The sequence below is a fragment of the Synchiropus splendidus genome, chromosome 9 (genome assembly GCF_027744825.2).
Source record: "Synchiropus splendidus isolate RoL2022-P1 chromosome 9, RoL_Sspl_1.0, whole genome shotgun sequence".
Classification (NCBI taxonomy): Eukaryota; Metazoa; Chordata; class Actinopteri; order Syngnathiformes; family Callionymidae; genus Synchiropus; species Synchiropus splendidus.
In genome coordinates, this window is record NC_071342.1 from 23,994,213 (window position 1) to 24,021,903 (window position 27,691).

The 27,691-nt window shown below is 43.0% G+C and overlaps 1 protein-coding gene across 9 annotated transcripts in view; it reads right to left on the reverse strand.

Annotated features, from left to right (window-relative positions):
* Positions 1–27,691, reverse strand: part of wdpcp (WD repeat containing planar cell polarity effector) — a 78,143-nt gene that overhangs the window by 27,723 nt on the left and 22,729 nt on the right. For 7 of the 9 annotated variants that reach the window (XR_008415779.1, XM_053874471.1, XM_053874477.1 and 4 more), the window contains 9 exons: positions 26,213–26,263; positions 23,680–23,750; positions 22,243–22,302; positions 21,799–21,913; positions 17,843–17,979; positions 12,825–13,010; positions 6,437–7,040; positions 828–1,016; positions 524–647 (listed from right to left, as the gene is read on the reverse strand). Coding sequence is in view for 8 of the 9 variants with exons in the window: in XM_053874471.1 (XP_053730446.1) it covers positions 524–647; positions 828–1,016; positions 6,437–7,040; positions 12,825–13,010; positions 17,843–17,979; positions 21,799–21,913; positions 22,243–22,302; positions 23,680–23,750; positions 26,213–26,263 (1,537 nt within the window). In the remaining variant the exon portion in view is untranslated. The remainder of the gene's footprint in view (positions 1–523; positions 648–827; positions 1,017–6,436; positions 7,041–12,824; positions 13,011–17,842; positions 17,980–21,798; positions 21,914–22,242; positions 22,303–23,679; positions 23,751–26,212; positions 26,264–27,691) is intronic. The other 2 variants (XM_053874476.1, XM_053874478.1) reach the window with 2 other exon arrangements.

The following is a 27,691-nucleotide window of genomic DNA, read 5'->3' on the forward strand; positions in this document are numbered from 1 at the left end:
CTTAAATTAAAGCCAAAGTAAAAGGAGCTGTATCTCCAAGTACAAAACACCTCAACTTCTGCCAGTCCAGAGCCAACGCAGAACAAACAGCCAGAGAGATGAGGTGTGGTGGAACGAAGAAGGGAGGAGGGGATGAAGGGGGGGGTCCCCTCATTTGATGTTGATTGAGAGAAAAAGAATGCAGGTAGGTGATAAGAGAAGGAGAAGAGGAGGGAGCCAAACGCGGCTGCAGCGCTGCCACAGAGAGAGAGAGAGCGGGAAAGAGAGTAATTGAAGGATGGAGAGCAATAAGCAATGGTGTGTGGGAACAACAGGGTCCATTTCAGTCAAACCGGCGTTTCAAAAGGCTCTCATTGCAGAGGGGAACATGAAACAACAGTCTGTGCAGGTGCATGGACGCGGCCTCGCCTTATAAATGACTCAAAGCTGGAGAGGAGGTCTTACAGCTCTGTGCTTCAATGTGTATGAAAATGGGCACAAAACTGAAATGACAAATTAAAATTGAGATGTCAGCAGGGCGTACCTGAGCAGATGATGGAAGAAGCGGCGAGCGTACTTGCTGACTGGCTCCCTGTACTCCAGTGTGACCGTGTCAGTGAGAGGAGCAGCCGGAGCGTAAAACACACCCAGAGCTGCTTCCAGAAGAGCTGCACACAGACAGTCGGGAAATTAACATCAGATCAGAGGAAGCACACGCTGCAGCAATTCGTCCTTAAAAAACAAAAAGAACAATTAATTTCATGTTTCAAAACACCTAAATTGAAAGGCCATCTGCTCCACCCCTCACTATCAAATGTGTTGCCGTTTCTTCTGCGTCAGACACTGACCCTCTCTCTCTGCGTTCAGCGGCAGCCTCAGCAGGAAGTTGACGACAGAGCTCAGACCTCTGAAACACTCATCCTCCATGGTGGCCCAGTTCATGGCCTCCAGGATGTGGACAGCCTCTCGGACCTGACCGCAACGCAAGCGCTGCTGCAGGAACTCGCCGTGACCCATGCGGCCGCCAGTCAGAGCCCCTGTGGTAAGACGGCAGAGGGAGTTATTAATTCAGATGAAGAACTCTGCTGCTAAACACATGAAATACAAGAATTCATGTTGTGGTTCAAGAAAGTGACGGAGGTGCCATGCAACAGCTGAAGGGTTCTGACGACTGACTCGGGCACTGTTAAACAACTGCACTTGGTACTCATACTAAAGCTTGCCTCTCTTCAAACTGGCTCTGTTGTGAGCCCGGGAAGAGGCGTTCACTCCAACACTTCAGACACAGGCTTATCACACAGTGTGTAGTTCAGCCCTCCACACGAGCTAAATTAATACAGACAGTCCGGGATTTGATAGTACATGTTTTAAATGCAGTTCAACACTTCGTCTTCAGGTGAATACTCTTAATCTGAGTATTCTAAGTAGCATTTAATGAAGGATCGCTTTTGTCTCTGACCTCTTCTTGAACATATTTCTCTTAATATCTCTGGAAGTATAATTTAGCTAAAGTACATAGTTGTATCAGGTCAAAATATACAACATTTACAAAATACAGTATTTACATTTTTATTGTTTTTATATTGTTTTATGTTAAAGAGATTAGTATGGCTAACTTCAGTATGGCTATGTTTAATTTTTACTCAAGTTGCTAGTAAACCTTTAAAGAAAGACAAGTGAATGATGAAAATCCTGAATTCTGACAAGGAGGAGAAATGTCGTTCAACCAAAAGATTTCAATGTTCTTTCAACGACTTTTTGAGGAACAAGGAAAACACACAAATGGAAAATGAAAAGAAGAACATTTTAGTCTGAACACAAGAACATGCTATATGTATTGTAAATAAGAAAAGGCAGAAAAATGACAACCTATCAGTTCTACAGTTTTAGTCCGACCTCCAGAGGGCCGTGAAAATACAGGCAAAGTGTTGCTTATGGCCCCCGGGCCACACGTTGCCCAAAATAAAAGGTGATCAAAAAAGTGATTGCTGATCCAGCGAGTGATCACAGTGTATTGCTGTTTGTTGCTTAATAAATGAATGTAAGAATTGAATGCCTTCACTAGGTAGGACATAAGATGTATAACGTGCATTTCATGACGTCATGATGGCACCAACTGAAGCTCACAATTTCAACAATCAACGACAGCCAAAACAAACACTTAGCTCATGTTTGACCACAACAGTTACACTCAATAGTCAAATCCTAATATGACTTTAGGTTTTAATGCTGTCACCGCAGGACAATTATATTTGACAACATAATGACTAACCGTCCAATTTTGGGCAACCAACAGTCACAGAGAGTAAGCACTGACCTGCTCATTTGATCAGTCAAATGAGAGGAAGTTGGTGTGTGTTTTTGTGTGTGCTACGTTGGAGAGAGCAATTAAAATGACAAGCTTGCAATTAGCCCGCCCCCAAATCCCCTGAAGAGTGGGCTAATGCCAGTAATTCATTATCAGAGTGCTGTGCAGCTTGTGCACTACTCCATATGTGCAGATTCATGTGTGTGTCACAGGGTCTTCAGTTCATTCACTTCATATCTGCTTCAAGCAAACTCTGATGAAGGACACTTGTCAGTTTCATCCCCCAACTGTAGCGTTTGGTGGAAAGACAGCAGCAGCTTGAGTGGGAGCGTTCACTTGCTGAGACCACAGCAGAGTAACCGGCGCAGTGATCCCAGCGCAGATTAATGACAGAGACATTCATTCACACGCAATGCTAATGATGACCAAGACAACTTGCAAACAAAGGATCCCGACTGAGCATGAACTAAATCCACAACAATGACTAAACATAACAACAAATCACTGAACCTCCTGCTGTTTATCCCCATCCTGCTGATGGAGGCTTGAGAGGCGAGCAAATGAATAGTCACAATATTCAGTATATAGACCAGACCAAAACAACCTAGATGACAGGTTAAAGCCAACAATATTTGAAACCATTACAAAACAATAACTCACGTGACACAACAACAAATGAGTCACAATAAAGCCATACATCAACACACCACTCAACCATTAAACCAAAACATGTCAACAACATAAGAAAGGTCGATCAACGGGCGACACTGCCAGAAGAATTCTATTCACTTTTGTTGCCTCTCTACTCCCTTTTGCACTTGCGAAGCCATTGATCAGTTGGCTTCACAAGTGGTCCATCACAAACGCAGAGTTGTTGCCAGTTCACCTCGACATCCTCCAGTCAGATGTTGTTTATAGCTGTGGCGCAGTGAGACCAAACAAAGGTTGGCGAGAACAAATTAGGATACTTATTAATACATAAAACAGCTACCAGTGACTATTTAAATGACTATATGAACATCATCGTGCATTTATTAGGCTTCAGAGATGTTATGAATGATCACGTATGACAATGTTTATTAAGCAAGGTTCAGAATCTGCAGAGATAAAGAAGGTGGAGGATTTTAAGTACTTGATTTTAAGGCATGGAGAGTCAGGGAAAGAGGTGAAGAAGCGGGTGCAGGCAGGATGGAATCATTGGTGAAAAGTGTCAGGTGTGATGTGTGACAAAAGGGTGTCGACGAGGATGTTGTATGGTTTGGAAACAGAGGCACTGAGGAGAAGATAGGAGGCAGAGCTGGAGGTAGCAGAGATGAAGATGCTGAGCTTCTCTCTGGGAGTGAGCAGCATGGATAGAATCAGAGGGACCTCACATGTGCTCAGGTGTTTAGGAGAAAAAGGCAGAGAAGGCCAAAGAGGAGATTTATGGTGGTGGTGAAGGAGGAGATGAGGTTTGTAGGTTTGAGAGAAGAGGAGGAAGAGGACAGGGTGAGGTGGAGATCCGCTGTGGTGACCCCTGAAGGGAGAAGCCGAAAGAGAAAGAAGAAAAGGTTCAGAATTTGAAAGACGATTTCCTATAATCTGTGGGACTAACAAAGGATATCTCATCTAAAATGAGGTTAATGACTAGGTTTATGGTTAAGGCAGAGGTAGGCATTTCAATGTCCTAAACAGCCACATTAGAAACTGTAACTGTTTGTGAGGGGCCATCATCAAACGAAAGACAGCGATGACCTCAAAACATGATGGAAAAATATCCAAAATATACAAATATATAACAAGTACAAATTGATCCTAAAAAGATTAAATGTAAGTAAGGATATTAAGAAGTGTAAATATGCCATGAAACCTATTGAAATAGTTCATTTTATATGCATTTAATTTGAATATAAATCAACTATGGACCAGACGTTCAAGATAAAACAGCAATATGATTTCAAATTATTGAAATAATATTTCAAAATATATTTTCAAAATTCCTTAAATGTATTTTGAGAAACAAGAAAAACACACAAAAATGGCCAATGAAAAGTAGAAAATTATTCAAAGAACATGCTATAATTAGTGCTGAAGTGGTGGTGGTGAGAAAAGAGAAAGACAACAAAGGGCAGAAAAATTACTCAGTTATAGTGTTAGTCCGACGTCAAAAAGGGCCACGAAAATATAGGAATCAGGCCGCAATCGACCCCCAGGCCACACTTTGCCAAGGTCGACGTTTAGAGTGTTTATAACTAGATTAAGTTAAATACACTACTTTTAATATCTTACTAACAATGCATTATATTGAAACATTTAAGTAAAGTATTTCCAAATACAGTATGTGAAAACGAACCTTCCACTAAACACCAAAAACCTGATGAAGCAAATTGGGAATGGTAGGAAGAGATCAGAGTTATTGACATTAAGGTTTAAAAAAAGAGCAAAATGGCTGAAAAAGAAGGAGAAATTCACTCTGAGTTTTGCTCTCAATTCTGCCCATCCACAGCTGGTGCCGGCCGAGCTGCAGCCACCGTGTGCCCAGATGAGATAACTCGGTACAGGCAGGGGGCTGAAGGGTGGTGGGGCTGGGGGGTGGCGCGGGGGTACCAGGGAGAGCTGCCTCATGTGGGGGAAAAAAAAGGAGAATTTGAAGCTCGGCCAAGTCTTTCTTCATCACTAACTCCCGACTCTGTCTCGTAGTCTTGAGTCTTATGAAACAAGTCAATACAGGGAAGGAGAGCAAGCAAACAAATGGCGGGAGTGTGTATGTGTGTGCACAGTGGCACAGAAATAGAAGAATATACACACATGTGCGTGGGGGGAAGAATTATCATGGAGAAAAGACGCGCAGTGACTTTCTTCATCAAAACCTTGGCAGACGATCAGAGGATGGCAAGCTATTGTTGGAAGACACCCTCCTCCTTTCTGTGTTCACACTGGCAGACGCAGTGAAATAGAGCAAAAAAAAAAAAAAAGAACACATCGCCACATACACGCCTCCTTCCAACTCCACTCTACCCGGTACTTTTAAACTTCCACGTCTTCTTCACATGTAATGATGTGTGCTGGTGCGAAGAGGCGGTGGCTCCGGAAAATTCCTGATTGGCAAACTTATCTAGGAGACCTGAGGGACAGTGCAACCACCGCAAATGATTTATCGGAAAATGTATCCCAGAATTCACCTGGGGGGCTCTTACCCCGGGGTGATTATTGAATGACCTCTGAGAGTGCGACGCTTGCCAACCTTCCTGCCAGTCAACAAATTAGCTTGCCTCTACAGAGAAGAGGGACCAGCGCGGGCAGGAGACGGAGCTTCTGACCAGGACACACTTCAAATGGAGACTAGAGAGCAGAAGCCCAGCCAACTACTAGAAGAAGATCCACAGATCCTCACCAGTATTGAGCTGTATCCCCCGACTTATCAGCTCTTTAGTTATCTCAAAAGTAGGGTGAATAGCAAAAGAGTGGGAACAAGACGAAACAGTCCTTGTCCAAGTTTCCATGAATCCATTCAGAGGTGACTTTTCACGTACAAAGACAACAGGAATCCTTGTATGCATATAAACACGGCAGCATGGGGGGTAGGAGTCGCACCTGACACTCTCTGACCTGCTGAATTCAAATGCAGGCCAAGCTTTAAACACATGAACTGGAAGCAGAGTGAGCTTATTTAGAATTTGACTTTGAAAATCCTTATTCACAGCCAAAATACAAATGTTTGTATTAAGCTTGAGTTGTGTATACTGATGGAGATGGAACAGATGGAACTTCACCAAAGACACAATTCCCTTTCGCTCTACAATGCAGTTCCCTTCCGTGTGGATGAGTGCTGCGCTCGGCCGTTTGTGTGCAAAAGTGCATGTCTGCAGTCACTGTTTTGTTATTTCAGAGAGTCCTATGGTAGATTGACAAAATACAGCATTAAGGAAAGCGACAGGGAATCTGTTAAAACTCAGACCTATCATGCAGCTGCTGTCGATAAATTATCCGAATCAAACGACACAAACATTGCGGGACCTGGCATCAAATACTGGTTGTATATCGTGCTGTACATTATTAGTACCCCTTAAATTTCCCGGGACACATGTGAGGTGACAAGAGCATGTGGTGCAAAAATTACTCCACCACCAGAGATGGTTTAGGAACAAACAAGTCAAGGGGGCTACATACCCAGTTTAAACTTTAGGGCTGCCAACGGTCCACCGTGGTACGACAGCAGCAGCATGTCTGTGTTCTCTGGGCCTCCCTCCAGGCCTGCGGCCCACTGCAGGCTCTTCAGGCCCCCCGTAGAGTGCAGGTGCTGAGCCAGTGTTAGTGTACGACTTGAAGAAGGCTCCTCCGACGCCAGTGCCATGTGTACAGGTGCCAAGCCCACATCAAAGCACATCAGTGTACCTTGTCCTCCAGCGACCATGACTACGGCCCCAGCGGGATGCCACGCGAGCTCGGCCGCCGGGACAGAGCACGACGCTTGCCTAGAGACACCCCATCGCTGGTCATGAAGAACCAGAGAGGAATCGCTTAATCCGAAGAGGAGCATGGTTTCCGATGGGTGGCGTGAGCAGCATACGGGCTCGGACTGCAGAGCGATGCGTGTGACGGACGAGCGATGGAGGCGACCTCTGGCACATTCATACACACAGGCACGAGCCCAAGATCCTGCTCTCGAACCTTGGGGTCCCGCCGGTATCTCCACAGTCAGCAGCTGGTAGGGATGCACCGAACTGAAGCAACAGTCCAGAAGCTTGTCCTCAGTAAACAAAGAGTTCAGGGTCTGCCAAAAAGGGTCGACAAAGAGACTGGATTAGTAAAATTGTAATTAATTTGATCAGGTCAGATTAGCCAAATAAGGGGGCGCAGGGGACTTTGGTGATACGGTATATTATATGCAGAGTTTACCTGTTCTAACCAGACAAATAGAATTGGGATAAATTGGGGAGATTATATAGGCCACCACACCATCAGGGACACAGTCTGTGAACTTCCTAATGATACCTGCCAGCAACAACAGTCAAGAGAATGATATTTACTGAGGAGGGAGAGAACAAAGACACCAGTGAAATCAGGTCGGTCAGATGTCATTTCAACCAGCGACCGGCCTGGATCGCGTGTGCATCATTTTATTAGTTCAAAGCTACTCTAAATGCTTCGGCAGTTTGTTTTTTGGCTCTGTTGAAGTAAGAACAAGCAGCCACAAATGTGCAATGGTTTGTGGGGAACGTGCAGCATTCACCCAGTGTAGTCCTTGTTGGATATTTTGAGTGCAGCCATATGAATTATCGAAACATAACTTGATAAATACAAACATTTACCACATCATTTTGCTGCCTTGCTATTCTATAGGTGTGTGAGAGGGAAAATACTACTCAGTGAATCTTGTTTGAGGAGCATTTCCCTGACAGTCACTACATCTGTGTCCAGTCCTAGACAGAAGGAGGAGTAACTCCGGTGCTTATATCTCAACTTGCATATAAGGCAGACATTAATTCAATAGAAGAATCAAGGTAAGGGGGAAGTGAGGGTGACAGGACAATGGTGATGAAGAGAGGAGAGGAGGGAATCATTTGACTGCAACAGCTTCAAACACCCTGGAGAAGCACCAGACTGTCAATCAAGACAGCAAATGATAAGCCCTTCATTCACACTCAAGGTCAACAACTAACTCTCCTTGAAGAGCCAGGCACACAGCGATAAACAAGCCCCTGTTTACCTCCACGTTACGCCAACATCTCAGAGTGGCTCAGAGCGAAGCTTTTCTCAGCCTAATGACTGCTGACATGATTTGACTGAAGGCACCAACCAGCGGTCCGTGGCACCGGGTCCGACCAGCCGGTCAGAGGAGGACGAGTGGAAGGAAGAGGAAGCAAGAGTTTGGACCAAACACTTCTACAGTTTTTCTTCCAAGGATTTCACCCAAGGCAAAGCCTCCATCAGTACCCTGCATTGACCTTAGCAGCTTTGGCTAAATGAGCCTGTTTCTTTTCGCCATGTAGACAGAAAGAGGGATCGGCTGCCTGCCTGCTTTCCTTTGCTTTCACAAAGCTGCCCGTCCCAGTTTTTTGGCAGCCATTGCCAAAAAAGGGTCTTAGAGCGGGAGGAAGGGAGTTTATTTTGCCTACCCGGCTCAACAGTGAGAGAGAAGCAGATGACTGTCCCCCTGAAATCTTTTTTGCTCACCATAATCCCCCAGAGCTGCTCCCAGGGGGTAGGTGCAACGTGTTTATTTGAGGTGGCAGGCAAGAGAATCTCTATCTATGAGAGAGATTGGGCTTATTTAGGCCGTGGTACATTAGCACACAACATTTACTGTCCACCCATCAAACATTGTGACGACGATGACAACACTAGTTATGATTTTCAGCGGATTATTCTGAGGCCAACTTGAGTGTTGGCCATGCCAGGGTGTCACCATGGGACCATTGAGCACAAAGTCACAGCCCTTTTCCTCTGTCAGGTGTCCCTCTACCAAAAGAAGGGGAAGGTGAATCAGCAAAAGCATGAGGGTCAGATCAGAACACACCAATCAACAATCAAATTTAGATGTTTTACCAGCACATACCTGTATACATGTACTAGTCTTACTGTATGTGTCAAAGTGATTTCCAAGAGACGCATTTGAAACGTTCCGAGCACAAAGTCGAAGCAAAGCATTATCTCATTTACAGCTACATAAAATAAACAGTTGACCTATTTCTGTTTGTGCAAATTCTGTTACTTTTCATTTCTTTGTGTGTCTTTGTTGAGACACGTATGCACAGCTTTTCAGGCTGATCTTTCTTCATGGGTTTATGGGGTTTTATTTTCATATATTTTGCCACATCAAAAAGCAAAATTTCGACATGCACTTTTCTTATTTCAGTAGCCTTCTACCAGGACATTTTTCTTCCTAGGACCCACCTAAATAACTCATGACTGTAGCCAAATTTTGAATTGAGGTCATAATGTTACGCACAATTAATCAATTAAGTTATTTTGAATAAATTCTGATGACGCTCACTATCGAGAAAAGACTGAACAGAAGTGGGTTTCTGGAAGCTACTGTTCACTGAGGAGCAAAGCAAGTTGGTGGTACCGTGGATGGAAATGCTCTGGCTGATTTCTGCTATAAGGTAATTAGAAAATAATATCACCTGACTTTATTGGTCTTCACAGTCCTGAAGAAGAAATCATGACATATATTTGGAGCACAAAAGAAGGTTAAGTGAGACCTGCATTGAATTGGCAGGGAGAGGAATAAAAATAACGGAGGATGAAAGTGGGTGTGGGCACAGATGCAAAGTGAGCTAGTGGGAAAGGCCAGTGCTAAGTAGCTTTCTGCTGGTTATTGGTTTCAGTGACTGGTCAAAACTATTCTTCCCCATTCTTCACTGTCTCTCTCACTGGCACCTTTTCCCCCACTTCGTAGCGTGAAAGATAAAGCGGACGGGCCCAACTGTGTGGCTGGCCCTTGTTCACAGCAGTGGCCTTTTGAAGCCAATTTTCCAGCTCACGGAGCAGGGAAAGACGAGGAGAGTCGGGGAAGAGAGAGACAAGGCGGCTTGAAGGAGAGTGGCAGGATGATGGGTGGAGGGGGAGTGGATGGGAAGTTTGATTTAGGGTTAAAGTTGAAGTACTGATGTGACAAACCACACATGCACAGCAGGATAAAGAACCCAAACACCTTAAACATCATAATTGGTACGGCAGAACACCACGACTGTACTGGAGGGGCGATTGCTCACTGGAGCTGAACCTGGAGAGAAGACCAGGCTTAATGCTGCACTTTGTATTCAGAAGAACTCCTCCTGATTTGAAACAAAGCAGGGGCACAGACATGTAACTTTCCTCACTAGGACTGTCCAGGATTTTGGACAGTATTACTGTTATATGTGACTTAACAAAAGGAATGACAGGATTGTACAGCTGTTTTAAAGGGACACCTCTACGTGATCACCAAAGTACCTTGGTGGCTATCTTAGTATGTGGTTGCAGGTTTTAGTGCTACTCCTGGTGGTGGCGCCGGCTCCTAGGAAGTACCATGAGCGATCACACAGAGGTATAGCTGTGCAGAAGAGGAGCAGCTAGAGGTTTCGATTATTAATGCTTTATCACCCATCAGGCTTCCATCCGACTGGTTCGACAAATGTTTAGCAAAAAGAAAAAAAAAGCCAGTTTGCGTTTGTTATTATTTTGCGATTATTCAGAAGAGAGTGCACCTTGAGATGATGTCATCAGAGAGCCTCCCTGCCCAAAAACAATTCCTGATTCTCCCCACCCCCAAACATATCTAACTTTATCATCCGATACCATTTTTGGACCAATGTATTCATGAAAAAAATACATAAAAAATCCTCGCCTACATCTTCTGGGGCTTTCAAATTGATCTTCCCGAGGTCCCAAAATACTAGCGCTAATTCAGACTAGCTCATACACTTAATTATCATACCAAATAAAACCCCACAATTCAATTCATGTGGACCAAATAATAAGGATTTCGATTCAAAATCTGAATAGGCCATTTTTATATGGATCGGACGGGACTTGGTTTCTCTAAAACAGTGATATGTTTTTAAATATCTAAAAATTGTTTTGCCAAGGACAACCTGTGTCGAAGCATTGAATTCACCGGAGACAAATGCAGCACTGTGCCAAAGTCAATAGCAATTAAAATACGGCATTCGCACATACAGATCAAACAAATGCAGAAAAACTGTTTGGTGACAGATAACAGGATAGCTTTAAAAAACAAAAACAGAAATACGTATGTTCACACACACGCACGCACGCACACCAAAACAGACATCCGCTGTTTACATTTCATTAAGATTATTAATTTCCACCGTGTTTGTTGCTGCATAAGAACGGTGTTCCTCCTCTCAGCACCCCCCGCCTGCATATGAATTAAGACCACATAGGAAAGAAATCAGACTTTTAAAAATGCCGAGAGACTGGCTAGAAAATTGGCTTAGTGCTGCAGATAGCGAAGTGAACAAAAGGAACATATATATGAGCTTGAAGTGATTGAAGTAGCTGGCGTCTCGCGATGTGTGCCCGGTGTTTGATTTCTGCCACGGCTCTTACATAAACTGCTCGCTTAATTTCACACCGCGCATCTGAAAAATGACAACAAACGCTTTCATTAGATGCTGCAGCACCACGAAGACACTTTAATGTTCTTGAAGCGTGGAGGAAGGAGCGCGTCGCGGAGGGAGGGGGGTGAAGGAGAAAAAAGTAGGTGAGGGGAGTGTGATAAATGTGCATAACGTTCCAAAAACAAGCAGCAGATAAAGCCAGCAACAGCATCTGCTTTGATTATTTCAATATTCATGTAGCCCCCCCACCACCACCTCCCATCCATTTCTCTGCTGCTGGAATTTGTTTTTCATGCCTGCAATTGGTAACACTCATCTTTTCTTTCTCTTCAAAACTCCATCCGGAGTGAATATTCTGTCGGTGCTTAAAGAAGCTCAACAGAATACAGGCTGTAGTCAAGCCCACATTTCACTTCTTTCATCTGACTTCCGGCACGGGGCCAGTCCTGAGCCGCCACTGGAACAGGTCACGGTGCGGCTCTGCCAGGGGCCATGGGGATGCATCTCCCAGCGTGTGTCTGAATGTGCGTAGGTGTTTCCCTTCACGCTTACATCCACTGCATTTTCATTTTCAGAAGCACAGAGTTTTGACAGCAAAACAGACACTAACGTGCCGTCGCCAATCCCATTCACAGCAACAAAAAGATTTTTTCTGCTGCCCAAAAGTGTGTTTATTAGAGTGCACCGACCTTTCCAATGTCAAAACACCATCCGCTTCACACAGCTGAATGCAAGCAAATTTATACTGATATTTAAAGTCATTTTTCATCTCTCAACATTTATGCATGTACATTGTGGAAAGCCACGGCGCTTCCACACCAGATCATGAGCTCGAACCTGGCCGCAGCATGGCCCAACTCCAAGACCTGGAAAACGCAGGTCATTATGTAACCTGGCTCCTTAACACCACACAAGCCTCAGTAGTTACCAGTCATCACGTGGGTATTTGGGAATAAACATAAGCATCAAAAATACTTGAAACCAGTGGTGGGCAATTGAATTTCCAATGACTGCTGTGAGGGGCTGTCAAGCAAAGGGTCCCAAATGGTTTTAAAAAATATCATAATATAAGAACAAGACAAGAAAGTAAAAGGGAAAAGGATTTTCTATTACCAATTTATTGGAAGATCTTTATTAGTGGTATATATTATGCTATATATCTTGGTAACAAAACTATTAGTATCAAATGCAAAGGCACTTAATCACAAGGGTGTTTTTCAACATCTCATTTATTTTGAGGAACAAGAAATATTGATATTAAAATAATCATATTCAAGAATTTAATTATTAACAGCTAAGGGGGGCAAAAACAGATATGATTTAATTCTCAACAATTATTGATTGAAAAAAAGTGACTGTAGTACTCTGACCACATGAGGGCCACACCACCACTTCATTTTCAATTTTAAATCAGACAAATTGTAAATCCACCACAGAAACCGAGCTCTACTTTTTCAACACATTTTCACCGGGGAACTTTGGTGTACCTTTAGGTTCTTGTCGTGGGAGCAGCTCAGAAGAACCAGGTTGTCCCTCTCCTTGTCTGTGGCACTCCAGGGCCACGTCTCTCCTCCAGGGTCTTCCCAGTTCCACCAGCAGACAGCCATATCGTGAAGACAGTTCAGAGCCAGATGTTGGTGAAGCCCACTCTTGGTCATGTCCACGCATGACACCTTCAACACAAACGACACTGAATTAGTAAAACCTGACATTTCCAAAGAGGCTAACTCACTCAGAATCTGGGATTCACCCTGTCAGATGAGTTCTCCTGAGCACACCGACATGTTCTCTAACGGCCCATCTGCTCTGTCACCATGTTTGAGGGTGTATTCTTTTATTTTTTTATCTTCCATTATTAATTTCTTTGTGTGTGTTTTCTTCTTTCGGGCTTGTTGTTTTAGTAATGTGCATATTTTTTGGGAAGGTCCGCCACGCTCTATGGGCTGCGACACCGAGGCTCCCAGTAATGAGCTCTCGTGGTACTTTGAGGGGCTAGCATGCACAAACGCACTCACATATTCAAACAAACAGACGCACACTCGGGCCTCGCTGCGTATCCATCATAGAACAACACATTTTTCTAATCAAAGAACACTCTTTAGTATTTACTTTTAATTACGACACAGGACAATAGGGATGCTCACATTACAAACTGAAGCAAAACTATCTAAAATGACAACTTAATTATGTATTTGCTGAACTGAAAACACTTACAGTAAAGCATTTAGCATTGTCCATATCAGACCTTATAAATAAACTGGCTCCCTAGAGAGATGGTGAGCCATGGACACATACTTGGATCAGATAACAACTAAACTAAGACTCTAAACAGCGTGCTAACTCAGGATCTCTCAACCTACACACCAAGCAGACAGGCTCTCTACCACGTAATGGTAATTACTGGGTGATACACTCATCAAATAGGCAGTGAGGTACAGTATTTCTGGGTGTAGCAGCGAGTTGATTCGACGGGTGGCAATCCTGTCTTTGACGTAAGATGTTGTGTGTGACATTCATCCAGGTGAAACAATGCTTGGTTTGTCTGGGTGGGATAAATCTCGGAAAAATCCTGCATTTCAAAACGATTTTACAGACAGTTGTTTACGGTGTACAAGAGAAACTAACAAAACAAAATTCTCAGTCGCTTATATATGTCAGTTCTCAACAGTATCTGTAACCAAGTCAACAAATATCAGAGAGTGTGTTTAAAAGTGAACAAAAAATAAGTACACCAACAGAGAATGTGTTTAAAAGTGAACAAAGTAAACCATCATCAAATGAATACTTAATAGTCCTGTCACTAGTACTGCAGTGGAATGCATGGGTGGAGGTCCCCAAAACTTTTTTCTATCAGTGTGTAATTTGACCATGTGGTGACACTGATATAAAAAAACACCATCATAGACACAAAAGTGCAGACACACACGCCATTAAACTTACAGTGGTCTCTCCACAGACCCTCTTCAAGCAGGTGAAATTGCAGGTCGTACTCCGTGACCCCACCATTCATGTACACCACAGCTCATTCCCTGTTAGCACACGCACACACTAATATCCATACACGCCTTATCTTTGCTCACATTCACTGCCACAACCAAGCAGTTGCTGAATGACACACACGCATCTGTAAATGTGTTTTCATGACCTCTGTCACAACGCGGAAGGCAGGAAGGGCAGAGGTGACGGGGTTAAATAAAAAACTGAATAAAGACGTTATAATGAGTCACTGTGCTTGTGCTACACACACTTTCTGTGACGATCAAAAGGACGATCTGGCGTTTGAAGTCAGTCTGACAAAAATTACAGCAGATATTACACTAATAATAACAACCAGGATAGCAGTGACGCAGCGCAGACCTCCGCCAAGCAGCTCATTTCATTCCCTTTATAAAACGCAGTGTACAATCAACTGATAAATTGCAAGTGGTTTTATTTATCTAAGAATTGTGTAGCTCAGAGTAACAAGGCAATGTCTTAACCGGGAATCAAAGGAAATAAAAGCAAACCAGAGACCTGATCTACGGTGGCCTGAAGTGGACAAAAAGCAAGTCTCACGAAAGCAGGACTCATGAGAAAGGATCAATATTTACAAAAAACAAAGCTATATTTCACTTGAAACATGCAATAAGACTGTGTTTCAGATGCTTTCACAGGAGCCTAATCTAAAGTTAAACCCTAATATTCCAAACATCAAACTGTCACCCTTGTATTTAAGCTAATTTATGTTGCACGCAGTGTTTTATAAGGTTTTTCTGTCTAGTTCTGAAGACAAATAGCAGCAGTGAATAGAAGTGAAAGAATAAAACACCACCAAGATGCAATAATTCATAGCTGGTCCTCTTATCAGCCTCTCCTGACTGTTTTATTTAAATGAGAGTTATATACGGTTATAACAGCCAGAAAGATGGACAGAAAAACACCACCAAAATATAATGAAGAATTTAGAAATACACAATAATTTGGGGTTACAGAAAAATATAAACAATATGTTGTATAGAAATAATTCTTTCAAACAGACTAATGTGAATTAAATTTTGGTTTGGCAAGCAATAATTGACTGAGGGGAAATAGGAAAATTATGTCAGTTGGCCGTAATGTGGGACCAATGTGAACATTCAAATTCAGTAAATTCAAAGGACTTTCTTTCAGTGTCAGTTCCTATGCGTCTAGTTTCTAACTGACTAAATGAAGCGTGACTGAAGCAAAACAGAAACAAGAGAAATACTCCTAACAAGTAGCAGAGGACGGATGGTGAGACTGAGAGTCAGTCGTCTTTGTCAGCTGTGCTTGTCTCCTGGGAGGAGTCATTTGCTTGGGACATAAAATACAACCATGAACGGCAGTAATAGAAGATGATAAAAGGAACAAAGAGTTTCCTCCAAACAGCTGAATGGGAGATCACTGACAGATTAGAAACGGGGGGCGGAAAAAAAAAAAATCAGCAGGTTAAAAACATGCTATCTCCACACAGGCACGCCCCCTCCATCCCACGCCATCTCTTCCTCCTCTCTTCTTTTTTTGCTGGCGTTTGCTGGTCAGCAATAATCAAAAACCATTTTCTGTGGGCCGGATTAGTTTAGCTCCCCCTTCACTGCCACCCCCCTACTGTCTCTCCTCCAGCTTAGACCACTGGACCAGGGCGATGTGTGTGTTACTGTGGGGGTTGGGCAGTAGGGCATACGTGTGCACGTGGGTGTATGTTGCATGAGTGTGTGTGTGGAGGGTATTGGATCAATGAGTGTGTATGTGTCAAGGAAGGCATCATATCAGAAGTCGTGGGGAGACGGATGCACGGCAGGGACACACACACGCACACACACACACACACGCACACACTGACAAAGAGCTTGGCAGGAACGTGATAATGCTAAGGTTAGCATGCTGCTGAAGAAGGACCCAGTGTAGATTTATTTTGGGGGAGGATGAACCAGCGCTAGACGTCATCCTCCAGAAGCCCATATATCGAAAACTGGAAATTAGAGGTTCTGTTTTACGTGCACAGCCATGACCCAACAACAATACACTCAAGATTTGAGATGTTTTGTTTTCTTCTCAGATACATGCCAGGATGCCCACGCCACACGTGCACAGAAGCATCCGTTCTACTCTGAGTCTCCCTCAGATAGCCAAGCGTCTCCCTCCATAGTCTAGAGAGATGCCACAGAGAAAACTAACTAACAGGTGAAAGCAGCGACAGATCTGCCAGCAAGTGCTTCAGATGGTCCAAATCCAGCATGAGGCAACCCTGCTTTTGTTGGGTCCTATGTCCTATTCCTGTCTGGTGTGTTTGGTCTCCTTGTGCTCCTCCCACATTTCAAACCCATGCAGAGGTCAACTATTGACAAAAACTCAATTGACTTGGCGTGGACAGTAAATGTTCATTCTCCATCAGCCACGGAAAGATGTGCATGTACTGACTCAATGAAACCAGTGCCTTTTGTGGCCGGTCAATGTCATGACCAGGGAAAAACTCGAGAAAAAGGTACTTAAAAGGATCTATGCTCTTAACTGAACTATGATGAATTACATAGTCCATATTTCAATGCTAATGGAAAAATAAATTTCTACCAATGACGTGGCAAACTGTCCCACATATAATTAGCACCAAAATTAAATAAAAAGAAAATTTATAAGTCAAAATTAAAAAAAAAAAAAATCAACCAGATTTTAATTAATTTCAATATTGAAGTGAGGCCTTGATGCTATACAACGTGGTTTTAAAAATAACAGGGTCATTTCTGAGATAAACATCACACCGGCCCCGCGGCTTCATATAGCACCCCATTCAGTTTTCCGGCAATTACAAAGTCACTGTTTCTGAAAGTGACATAACAGATGACATCACTGAAACCCCTGCGGGCGAATTCCCACGCAACTTAATTAGATTTAACAGTCCTTTTGGTGAGATATGGTCAGTTATAGCTAACCTTAACGTGACTGATGGAGAAACTGAATGACATACATGCTGGCATGTATGTCTGTGTGTGCTGTACTTGTGGGACCAATTCTTGGAAACACACCTCCTTGTGTGGACCTTTTGCTTTTGTGGGGACCTGTTGCTGGACCCTGCCTCAATTCGAGAATCACATGTCCAAATAAGTGGGTTAGGGTTCGGATGAGAAGCTAGGGAAAGGATGTCAATGAGCGGTCCTCACAAAATATACATAAAACACAAATGTGTGTGTGTGTACTTGTATAGCTTTCCTTGTGGGGGCTAATTCTGGGGAATACACCTACATGTGAAGACATTTTGCTTTGTGGGGATATTTTTGCCTGCCCCCACAAGGTTAGGCCTCAATTTAAGGATGAAAACGTCAAAATAACTTGGTCATCATAATTTCAGTTTAAGTTTGGTTCCGAGTCCTGGTTAAGGATCCAGGACAATGAAGGTCTTGGCCTCTGCACATGCAACATCAAGTTGTACTCAAAAAGCCAAAACACTTGGCGGGATCTCATCGTGTCTTTATTCCATGGAGCAACATGGTGCCACAGTTCCTCACAGTACCTGGATCTCAGATTGGGACAGCTTCTCTGTTCTTCTGCCAGCTTCAGGGGAGTCCTGGTTCCTTCTGCTGAGGTAGACTGCAGCCACTTGGCTGTGTTTTTTGAAGGACAGAAGAATCAGATGCTCTCGCAGCACGGCTAGGAAAGACCAAAATACAGGGTGAGTCCATCATTCATTCATCTTTTGATTGATCTCATGACAGAGAGGAAGGCTGGGAACGTGTTACTGCTGCTGGAAAGTGAACCCACTGAGAGAGTGGCTCTTCTGAGGTCATGGATCAAAGAGCCAGGATTGGAGACCAAGCCAGGACAAGGATTTCACCCTCCCTGCCGCAGGTGATGCTGATGTGAGCCAGCCATCCAAAGGAGCTCAACAGATTCTTCCAATAGTCTGCTTGGCTTGGTTGGTCATCCCAGTCGATTGGTGCCTACTGGACACCAAACACCCTCATCCACTCCTTTGCTTCTTCAGCCGCTTTCATCGTCACACCCAATACCTTCAATCCTGCTCCTCTGCACCCCACCAACCATCTGCAGGCTCAAAGACCCTTTTTTGTGGGAGAACACACTTGATCCTGTTCAACTCTTCAGGAGCTGCATGGAAACGCTGATTAGCAATTAAGCCCCCCTCGCCTTCAAATTAATCTGTTTATGAAACCAATTAAATGGAGAAGGGGGAGAGGGGGGCTGCTACACATGTCTCTCAGATATCCTGCTTTAAGTTAGTCTTACTGCACCCCGAGATGTCGAACTGTAACCAACAATTAAGCATGGTTTGGGTCTATTTATAAATGTAAGGGCATGATTATACCTCACATCTGCTCCGTGGAAAATCCAAATTGACACGCAAATATTCATGAGGGGAGTGAGGAAATTGCCATTAAAGTGCATAAATAAGTAAAAAAAAAACATCTAGATTCATATTTGGTATTAAAAACTGGCTCCAGATTTGAAACCATTACAAAATACACTCATGAGCGATGCCCTGGCTTTTAGAGGCAACATTTAATGCAGCAGTAAGCGTCTTTGTAATAGATTACAGCCAAATCAAGTTAAATGCAGTTTAGTATTGATCTCTATGGGTGTCTATAAACGGGATTAGGATTAATCCCATTCATTCCCAAATGAAGGAGTGGATATGAAACCAGGCTGTGGCCTTATGTGGGACCAGGTGGCTGATTTGGTATTAGAGGCTCGACCTTCATGACCAACATCCGCAGAGGAAAAAAAAAGGAGACAGAAATTCTGTGCTTTCAAAATCTCACCGTCGAGCTAACAACCACGGTATAGACACTTCCAGACACAAGTGCATGTGCAAATACTGTACATCCACACTCACCCACACAGATAAAACAAACACCAAACGACTGCCTCGCCGCACGCACACACACACACACACGGACCGCACACACACACACACACACACACACACACACACACACACACACACACACACACACACACACACACACACACACACACACACACACACACACACACACACACACACACACACACACACACACACACACACACACACACACACACACACACACACACACACACACACACACACACACACGCACGCACGCACCGCACACACACTCCTCTAAATCCATTTAATGCCATCTCTTCAGCAGCATGTTGACATAAGAGGCCAATGGGCTTAAGCAAAGCACATTTAAACATGGGTAAATGAAACCGGCTATGAAAAATCACTTAAGGATTCCTAATCGTGGAGCATATGCGCCGCTCAGCCCAGCCAGCAGCAAGAGGAAGCTGATTATACTCTGATGGTGTAAACTCGACGTAATCGTCTATATTTCATGATGCAACCAAAAATTGTTCATTTTTTTTAAGGTAAATAATATTGACAATATGGTGTCAAGGAACAGGTTCTATTACTGATTATCGCTTTTGAACAAAATACCTTCACAGAACATACACTGTAAAAATATATTCACATTTCACGGGTTGGAAAACAAACAGTTTTTCTCTTATTTCTGTAGCTTTTTCAAATAAAATGTTAGTATTGACTTTTATGGACTATATACAGTCAAATAAATCAGTATAATACTCAAAGCATAAAAGGAATTTCTTGCACTTATTTACCTCGGCAGAAACCATGTAACGGCCAACAAGTTCTCTGAAGTTATGTGACATAATGTTCTAAAAATATGATCTTTTTTTTAACAAATACGGCATAACTACTACATAACTACTACTACTAGATAAGGTAACACAAATTGACCATTAATATACACAAATCACTTGCTTATTCAGAGTTAATAATCAGAAATTACGCTATAATAACTGGTTGATATGCTGATAACACACACATAAGAATGAGCAGTATATTTGTGGTGATAAAAGTCCTCTGATCTAGAGTGTAACCAAATTTCATACAGAAAAACTACAGATTATAAAAGGGCAAAACGCAATAGACGATGTGTTAAACCATAAGTTGGCTGACTGGAAACAACACCATAGCAGTAGCCAGTAGCGGACAAAGTAAATAGCGACAAAAGAGCTATTATACTGCTGTACTATGTAAAACACAAAGACCAGTTACTGCTGGTCTCCGTCACACACCTTATTGCTATGAGGACTCGAGGCAAAACCACCATGATGAGTTTTCACATTAATAAATGAGTTAGTAAAAGGCAGAAACTATTCAGACAATTTTAATGCCAGCAACATTAATACAGACCCAACCAAATAGACATGAGATAAATGTGACTGGCACGCCTGGGACTAGGTGACATGAGTCACCTGACACCAAGAATCTAACAGGAAACTGTTCAGTGAGTGTATATTCTAAATATTTCCACTCTCATTTGACTCATTTATGAAGTGACAGATGTGACAGCAATCTCTAACCTGAAACACCCACCACACAATTACCAACCCCACCCTCACACAGCCATTACCACAATAATTAGTGCCTCTGAGGCTTTGAATAGAAGAGGATGAGTACCTGTGTGTGAGCGTGGATACTGCTTGATGTGTTACTGTGTCTTTAAAGTGTGTGTGTGTGTGTGTGTGTGTGTGTGTGTGTGTGTGTGTGCGTGCGTGCGAGTGGACAAAAGTTATCGCTGAAGGTGTGCACATACTGGTGTGAAAATGTGTGCGTGTGTGTGTGTGCGTGTGTGCGTGTGTGTGTGTGTGCGTGTGTGCGTGTGTGCGTGTGTGTGTGCAGAGGGGCTTTATCAGGTGCCTGGAGACACCGTGTGGAAGCAGCGAGGGCGATGTTATGAACAAATAATTGATACAAAAAGAAAGAAATAATTAGCAGATTTGGGCCGGCGTCCATGGACCCTTATTCTCTCCTGCCAGGTCTACTGAGTGAGGGAGTGAAGCTAGGAGGAAAGGGGGTGGGCAGGCCTCCCTGGAGGAGCACGCAATGGAGGAAAAACACTGATGGATGCTCTTAGGGGAAGGCCCCTGGACACACAACACAAAAGGATTTGGCTGCAATTAGCAACTAGAGTCGCCTTGCTCACCTGTGGCACTGGCTCGGTGTGTGTCTGCGAGTCTCTCGGTGCACATGCAAGGCTGAATATGCCTTCAAAGCAGGCAAAGAGTCGTCATCCAAAGACGGTTCTTCAATATTTTTGACGTTCCAACGTCATCAATTAGTTCATTCTCGTGAATAAAAGCGTCACTAGTTTCCACACTCGTTTTCTTGAAATAAAGAAGGAATATTGCCGCAGTCTATGTATAGATCCATGAAATAAGTCATAGTGAGCCATGGAGGAGTAGAACAACAACGTGGTCGATAACTGAATTAGATCAATAGAGTGACACTTCCAAGACACTGAGATTGCACTGTGTAAAGCATAAATGTGTATGAACTATCAACATCTAAACATCCCCATCCTGCATTGTTTTTCTTTGACACCAATTATCAATTGATTGAAAGTGATTTCACGACGTATTATTTAAAGCCACACTCACCTTCTGCGATAGTGCTGGCTGGAAGGCGACCCACTAGCGTCCGGTCGGTACATATGTGCTCCAGTTGAGGTCCATTTAAGGTCAAAGTGACCAGCACCCCGTTGCTCAGCATCAGCTGCAGAAAGACACACAGTGCAATTCATCTTCACCACAGTAAATACAATCAGACAGTGAACAAGATGTTCATTGCTGAAATACGGAAAATAAAGATCATAAAGAAATAATGTTTATGTGTGAGCAGGTAGTCTTTCTGCAGGCTAACACAATGTTCAATTTAAGATTAACATAAAAGATACGACAGTCCTTTTACTGCTTAAATCATGATTTTTTTTTTTTATAAAGTTGAAAAATGTGCTTATCCAGAGATTGGATGATTCAAGTTACAACAACTATGACCACATGAGTGCGGAAGATGAAACCTGTCCACCTGTGCTGGGTCTGTACCTGGCAGCATTGCTTGGTTCTCCATCTGCTGCTGACGCAAGTGGTGGTCTGCAGCAGTTCCTGAAGGGACACCAGAGAATATTAATCATGAGAAAAGAACGCCTGAGTCAGACTGAAGTAATGGGAGGAAAAACAGACATATTAAGTCCTAACATTAACAATAAACTTCTCATATTGGGATGCAGTTTTGGGGCCAAGATCAGCTGGTGTTACATTTCAAACCTACATCACCTTAATGTGTGAACTTTGTCACGCAGCAATAGAGCCACAGAAGAGTGAATGATTTAGGAAGCTGGGTAACTATGAATAATTCACTGTTTTCGAGTGAATAAATGATATAAATTAAACGACTGTGGAGCAACTCATTAGCCCATACAAAATGTGTACATAAAACATAAAAAAATCAAACCATCACAGACCAGAAAGAATTTCTTTTAGATAAAAGGAGAGGAGGGATGCTGGTTGGCTAGAATACAAGTGACCAGATTAAGATCAGCGGAGGATGATTTTCCATATAGGGCTGAAATGGAGATGCATAATGCTGCTATCGCCCATATCTGGTAAGTTGATATGCGGTTTAAAAATAAGCTTGAGTGGAACATTTAAGTGACTTTTGAGCTCCTAGTTATTCCACTGCTTCTCACGTCATTGGCCCTGGCGGTGCAAAGTACCGGACACTTGTCAGCACAGGTTTGTCTGCTTGGACGGAGTTGAAAAAGGATGCAGGTAAGGAGTGTGTGTGTGTGTGTGTGTGTGTGTGTGTGTGTGTGTGTAAGGTCAGCCATTCCTGACACATTCCAAACCCAGCTGGGGTGATTGGATGGGAGGAGAGCGGGACCGAGATGGAGGAGTGGGGTGAGGTGCGGAGGTGAGCAGGGGTGTTTCTAGTTTCAGACAATAGTTATGGCTAAGAGGGAGGAGGACTGGCGGGAAGTGTGTGTGTGTGTGTGTGTGTGTGTGTGTGTGTGTGTGTGTGTGTGTGTGTGTGTGTGTGTGTGTGTGTGTGTGTGTGTGTGTGTGTAAAAAACAGTCAGGGACAGGTTCTACCAAACAAAGCTAGGTCTGTACCAGCCCAAGTACAGAGGAGGGGTGAGTGAGAGGAGGATAAATAAGAGGAGAGGAAGGGAAGGCTGTAGGAAGGAGGGAGGGAAGGAGGGTGGAGAGGATGAGGGGGCAGCCGGCAGGGCCCTGATCCCCTCAAATATCCCCCTCGATGACAGAGTTTGGCCAAAAGAGAGGTGATGAGAGAGGAGAGGGAGAGAGGAGAACAAACGAGAATGACGGAGAAGGAGAGTGAAGGGAGCAGGAGAAAGGAGAGAGAATGCCCCTATTTGTTAATCAATCAGCCGTTTCGGAAAGGGAAAACTCTGAAAATCCCCAGAGGGAGGAAGAGGACCAAGCAGGGGGGTAAGGGTGAAGAGAACAGGAGGCGGGCACCTCCAAATCCTTCAGCGAATCACGTAGCTTGTCTGGTCTGCTGTTACTTGGGGTCCACCAAATCCCTCGAGCTAAAAAGAGTAAAAAGAATTAGGGAACAAACATCAGGACTGTAATGCGACTTAACTCCACACTAACTATTAGCAAAAAGTAGTTTTTTTTTTCTTCAAATTACAACAAAGTAATGAAAAGGACAGTTCATTGAAGAGGACAGGGAATGTAGAACCGCTTCATTTTGTGTGTTTGACCAGTGTCACTGGTCACTCAGCTGCAGTAAGCAGTGAGTTCCAAGTGCAGGACAAACTAGTCTTCCAAGATCAAGTGAAGCCAATCAGAGTGGTCCCACACAGATGCAGGTCCGTTGCCGCCTCAATTTTATGAAAAAAAAAAAAAAAATACATTTGCGAGTAACTGGCTCAAAAAATGTAACGGTATACAAGATTGTGTTCATTATTTTTTAAATACCCTCACATCTTCATAATTTCTTTCAGGCTTATTTAGCTGTTTTTGCTGTGATTTAAACAGCAAATTAATTAATAAACATGTTTTCACTGGAGGGTTTGGATGTGTCGTTATGCCCCAATGAAAACTGTAAAACGATCGTGAGGCAGGACCTCTACGGAATGAGATATGGCTCTCTGTTAAGCTTGTATCCAACAGTTCCTTTGAGCATGGTTTGTAAAACTAAATATGAATATCAGAAGCATTACCAGACTTTTACTGAATAATAAGGCAAACGGTGGTTATTTAAATGACATTTATTAGTAAATCAATGCAGGAAGTGTTTCAGTTGGTTTTACTCTTGGCCAATAATTTATATTGTCAATTATATGAAGTTCAAAAGCCTGTAAAAGTGATCTTGAAAAATCTGTGACAGAAACAATAGCAGCGATGTTGCTGGAACGCTGACATACCTTCATGTTACTTTACAAAAAACAAATGAACCAAAAATAAAATCAGATTAAAGGGGAAAATACTGAAAAGAAAAATATACATATTAAATTTCAATTACAATTGTAAGCAAAATGGCCTCCTTAATAGTCCATTAAACCATAGTCCATTTAAGTCAGAACAATTCAGGGCGTTCACTCTTCTATCCTCCTGTCAAGCCAATGCAGTGTTACACTTGTGTGCAGTTGATGGCTACAGCAGGCATTGCCACTGTTGCCTCCTACAAGTGGATTGTTAACTTCCCAATTCAAAGGATGATGGCCTCCTTGTTGGACACGTAGCCAAGCCAACACCAGCTGTGATTGGCTGTGCAGCACTCTCATAAAGTGGTTTCCAACTTTTATTAAGGCCTTGACAAAAAATTCCACAAGGGTCTAAATTACATAAGTGAGGTCAAGGGTGAGGCCTTCATAAGTGACATCAGACTTATCATTGCAGTCAATGCAAGAAAAAAAACCTTTGAATCTGCTGCATCTCAGATTGAAGCAGAGGCCTACAGTTGTGGTCAATATGAACCGTTAGATCTCTGATGATCTCTGGATCTCAACTGTGTATTACTGTCCAACCTTGGTGGGGGTGGGCGGGGGTTGCGTGGGGCCTGAAATTAAATTTGTGCTGTGGGTTTTTATTCAAACGATGAGGAAGGAGGCAGTGACTCAAACTGCCACAATCACTGTTTATTTCAGTTTCTCCTTTCATCTCTACAGAGAAGTGGGTTTTTCATTAGGAATGAGTGGGTGGAGGAGGTAAACAGATGCATGCAAATCAGGGCGGGGGGGCTGAGGCGGGTTATGGAAGACGGAAAGGGGGGTATGAGTGTTTGTCTCCTGATAAGAGCCAACGTACTTCACCAGCAGACAATCTAAGACGAGGGGCAGAGGTATAGCTGAATGGTCATTGTAGCTTCTGACAAGCCTTTTAGCAGAACGACAAAGACACAACGTAAAAGCAGGAACACATCTGAGTCCAAACCGATTCATACACGAGGAAATTTACTTCCAGATATCGCTAATTCATCTTTCCATACATTACATACATACATTACTCCGCAAATAATTTCATTTTGGGGGTCTTTTTATTCCAGCGGTTTCATTAAATAGCAATTATTTTTTAGTTTCTATTTATTTTTTCTCAGCATAAACTATAATACAAGTGCCTATTCCTATTGTCATGATCATTCACAATATGTTGACTGGACAAGCATTAGCACAAAAATAAATAAATACATCATCATTGAAAATGCAGTTTTTCCCCAATAAAAAATACTGATATATATATATATATATATACATATATATATATATATATATATATATATATATATGTATATATATATATATATATATATATATATATATATATATATATATATATATATATATATATATATACATATATATATGAATTAATCCACTCAAACTTAGTTTTTTGTTTGATGCAAAATATTGAAAAAGTACAGTAAGTATATTTATTGAGGAGATATTGTTAATTAAAAGCAGTAAACTAACTACACAGCAGGCAGAAAATTCACTTTCCCTCAGTGCTGTTGCTCATGTAAAAGGAGTGCCAAACAGAAACTCACCTTCACAGAACTGGAGCTTCTCATGGTAGTAGTGGTGCTCCAGGGGGTGGGCTGGGAACACAATCAAAGATACATTTAAACAAACGCGAGCAGAGTTTCAACTGTTGAGAGCAAAGTGGGGTAGGATTTAGGCACCAATTTCTGATCCATTTCAAGGTGCAGTGTTCTGCATTAAGTTTGATTAACATCAACGGACCTCGCCGGTGCATCTTCACTACCTGTTGGCGCTGAACGATGCCAACTTGGACCCAAGATCTGACATAGGAAATATTCTAGACTGGAAAGCTCTATGATCGGAAACACAAGAGCAACTCAAAACTGAAACCACAACCAATACCTTTTTTTTATTACTACTGCGAGTTTACCAAATGAACAGGAAGCAAGTCATAATGTGAGGAGCGACTAAGCTGGTTGTCCTGGTTGCTGGGAGAAAGACAGTGGGCAGTCTGGTAGCGGTGGCCCCTCTGGCAGGCAGGGACACCACCAGGATTAGTAGTATTAATCAGATAAGAGGGTGAGGGGCCAGACAGGCCCAGACATGGGCACCTGCTCAAGGGCCGGGCAGGGAGGGCTGAAGGCTTCGGACTGTTGGGGTCCCCCATCACCGCTCCTGTAAGCCTGGGTCTCCCTCTAGTGGAGGCAAAGTGAGCAAACACTTCCACAGGAGGGCAGCTGAAAATGTGTGTGTGTAAATCAAACACCCGTTTCAAGTGCCTTTGAAGACATTTATTTGCCACTTATCGTTTGTCCTGACATTATTAAACTAGTGAGGATGATGTTCATGTGAATTATATTGGAATTTTAAGGATAAGACATGACTGCAAGCCATTAAGCTCAATTTGATGGACAACAAAACGTGTTTTTATGCAACTATATTTCCTTACTCAGGACTTTACTGAGCTAGTATTGCAAGTGTCTCCTGCTGATGACATCATCAACACATGGTTTAAGGTTTAAAAAGTAAATCTTCATCCTCATTTACTCATCCATCGCCTCATTGCACCACTCATTCTCCACTTCAGTCTGACATGCTATTAAATAGCAACCAGGGTGAGAGACTGGGCCCCGTTAAATACAAGGACCATGGAGTCAGACTTGGAGGACTGATCTTGTGCTTCACCCAGGGCCAACCAATCAAGAGGACACCTTTCCAGCCACCAAGTGTCTGAAGGCTGCAATCACTTGACTGTCAGTCTGGTGTCGCTTGTTTCAGATGAACCCTCATTGGTTAAAAAGCGTGTGCTTACTTGGAGGGGACAAAAACCCGCACCACCCCGGTGATTTGAGGACAGATTTGGGCATCCCTGCTTCAAATTTAACAACAATCATCAACAGGCTACTAAAAATAAACAGACAGCGAGACGTGGTTTGAAGCCACAGCACCGAAAAACGTCCATACTTCTGTCGCATCATGAATGACATTTTCAGGTGAAGTCTAATCATAAGCAACTGGCCTGATCCTTCTGTCAGTATAAACCA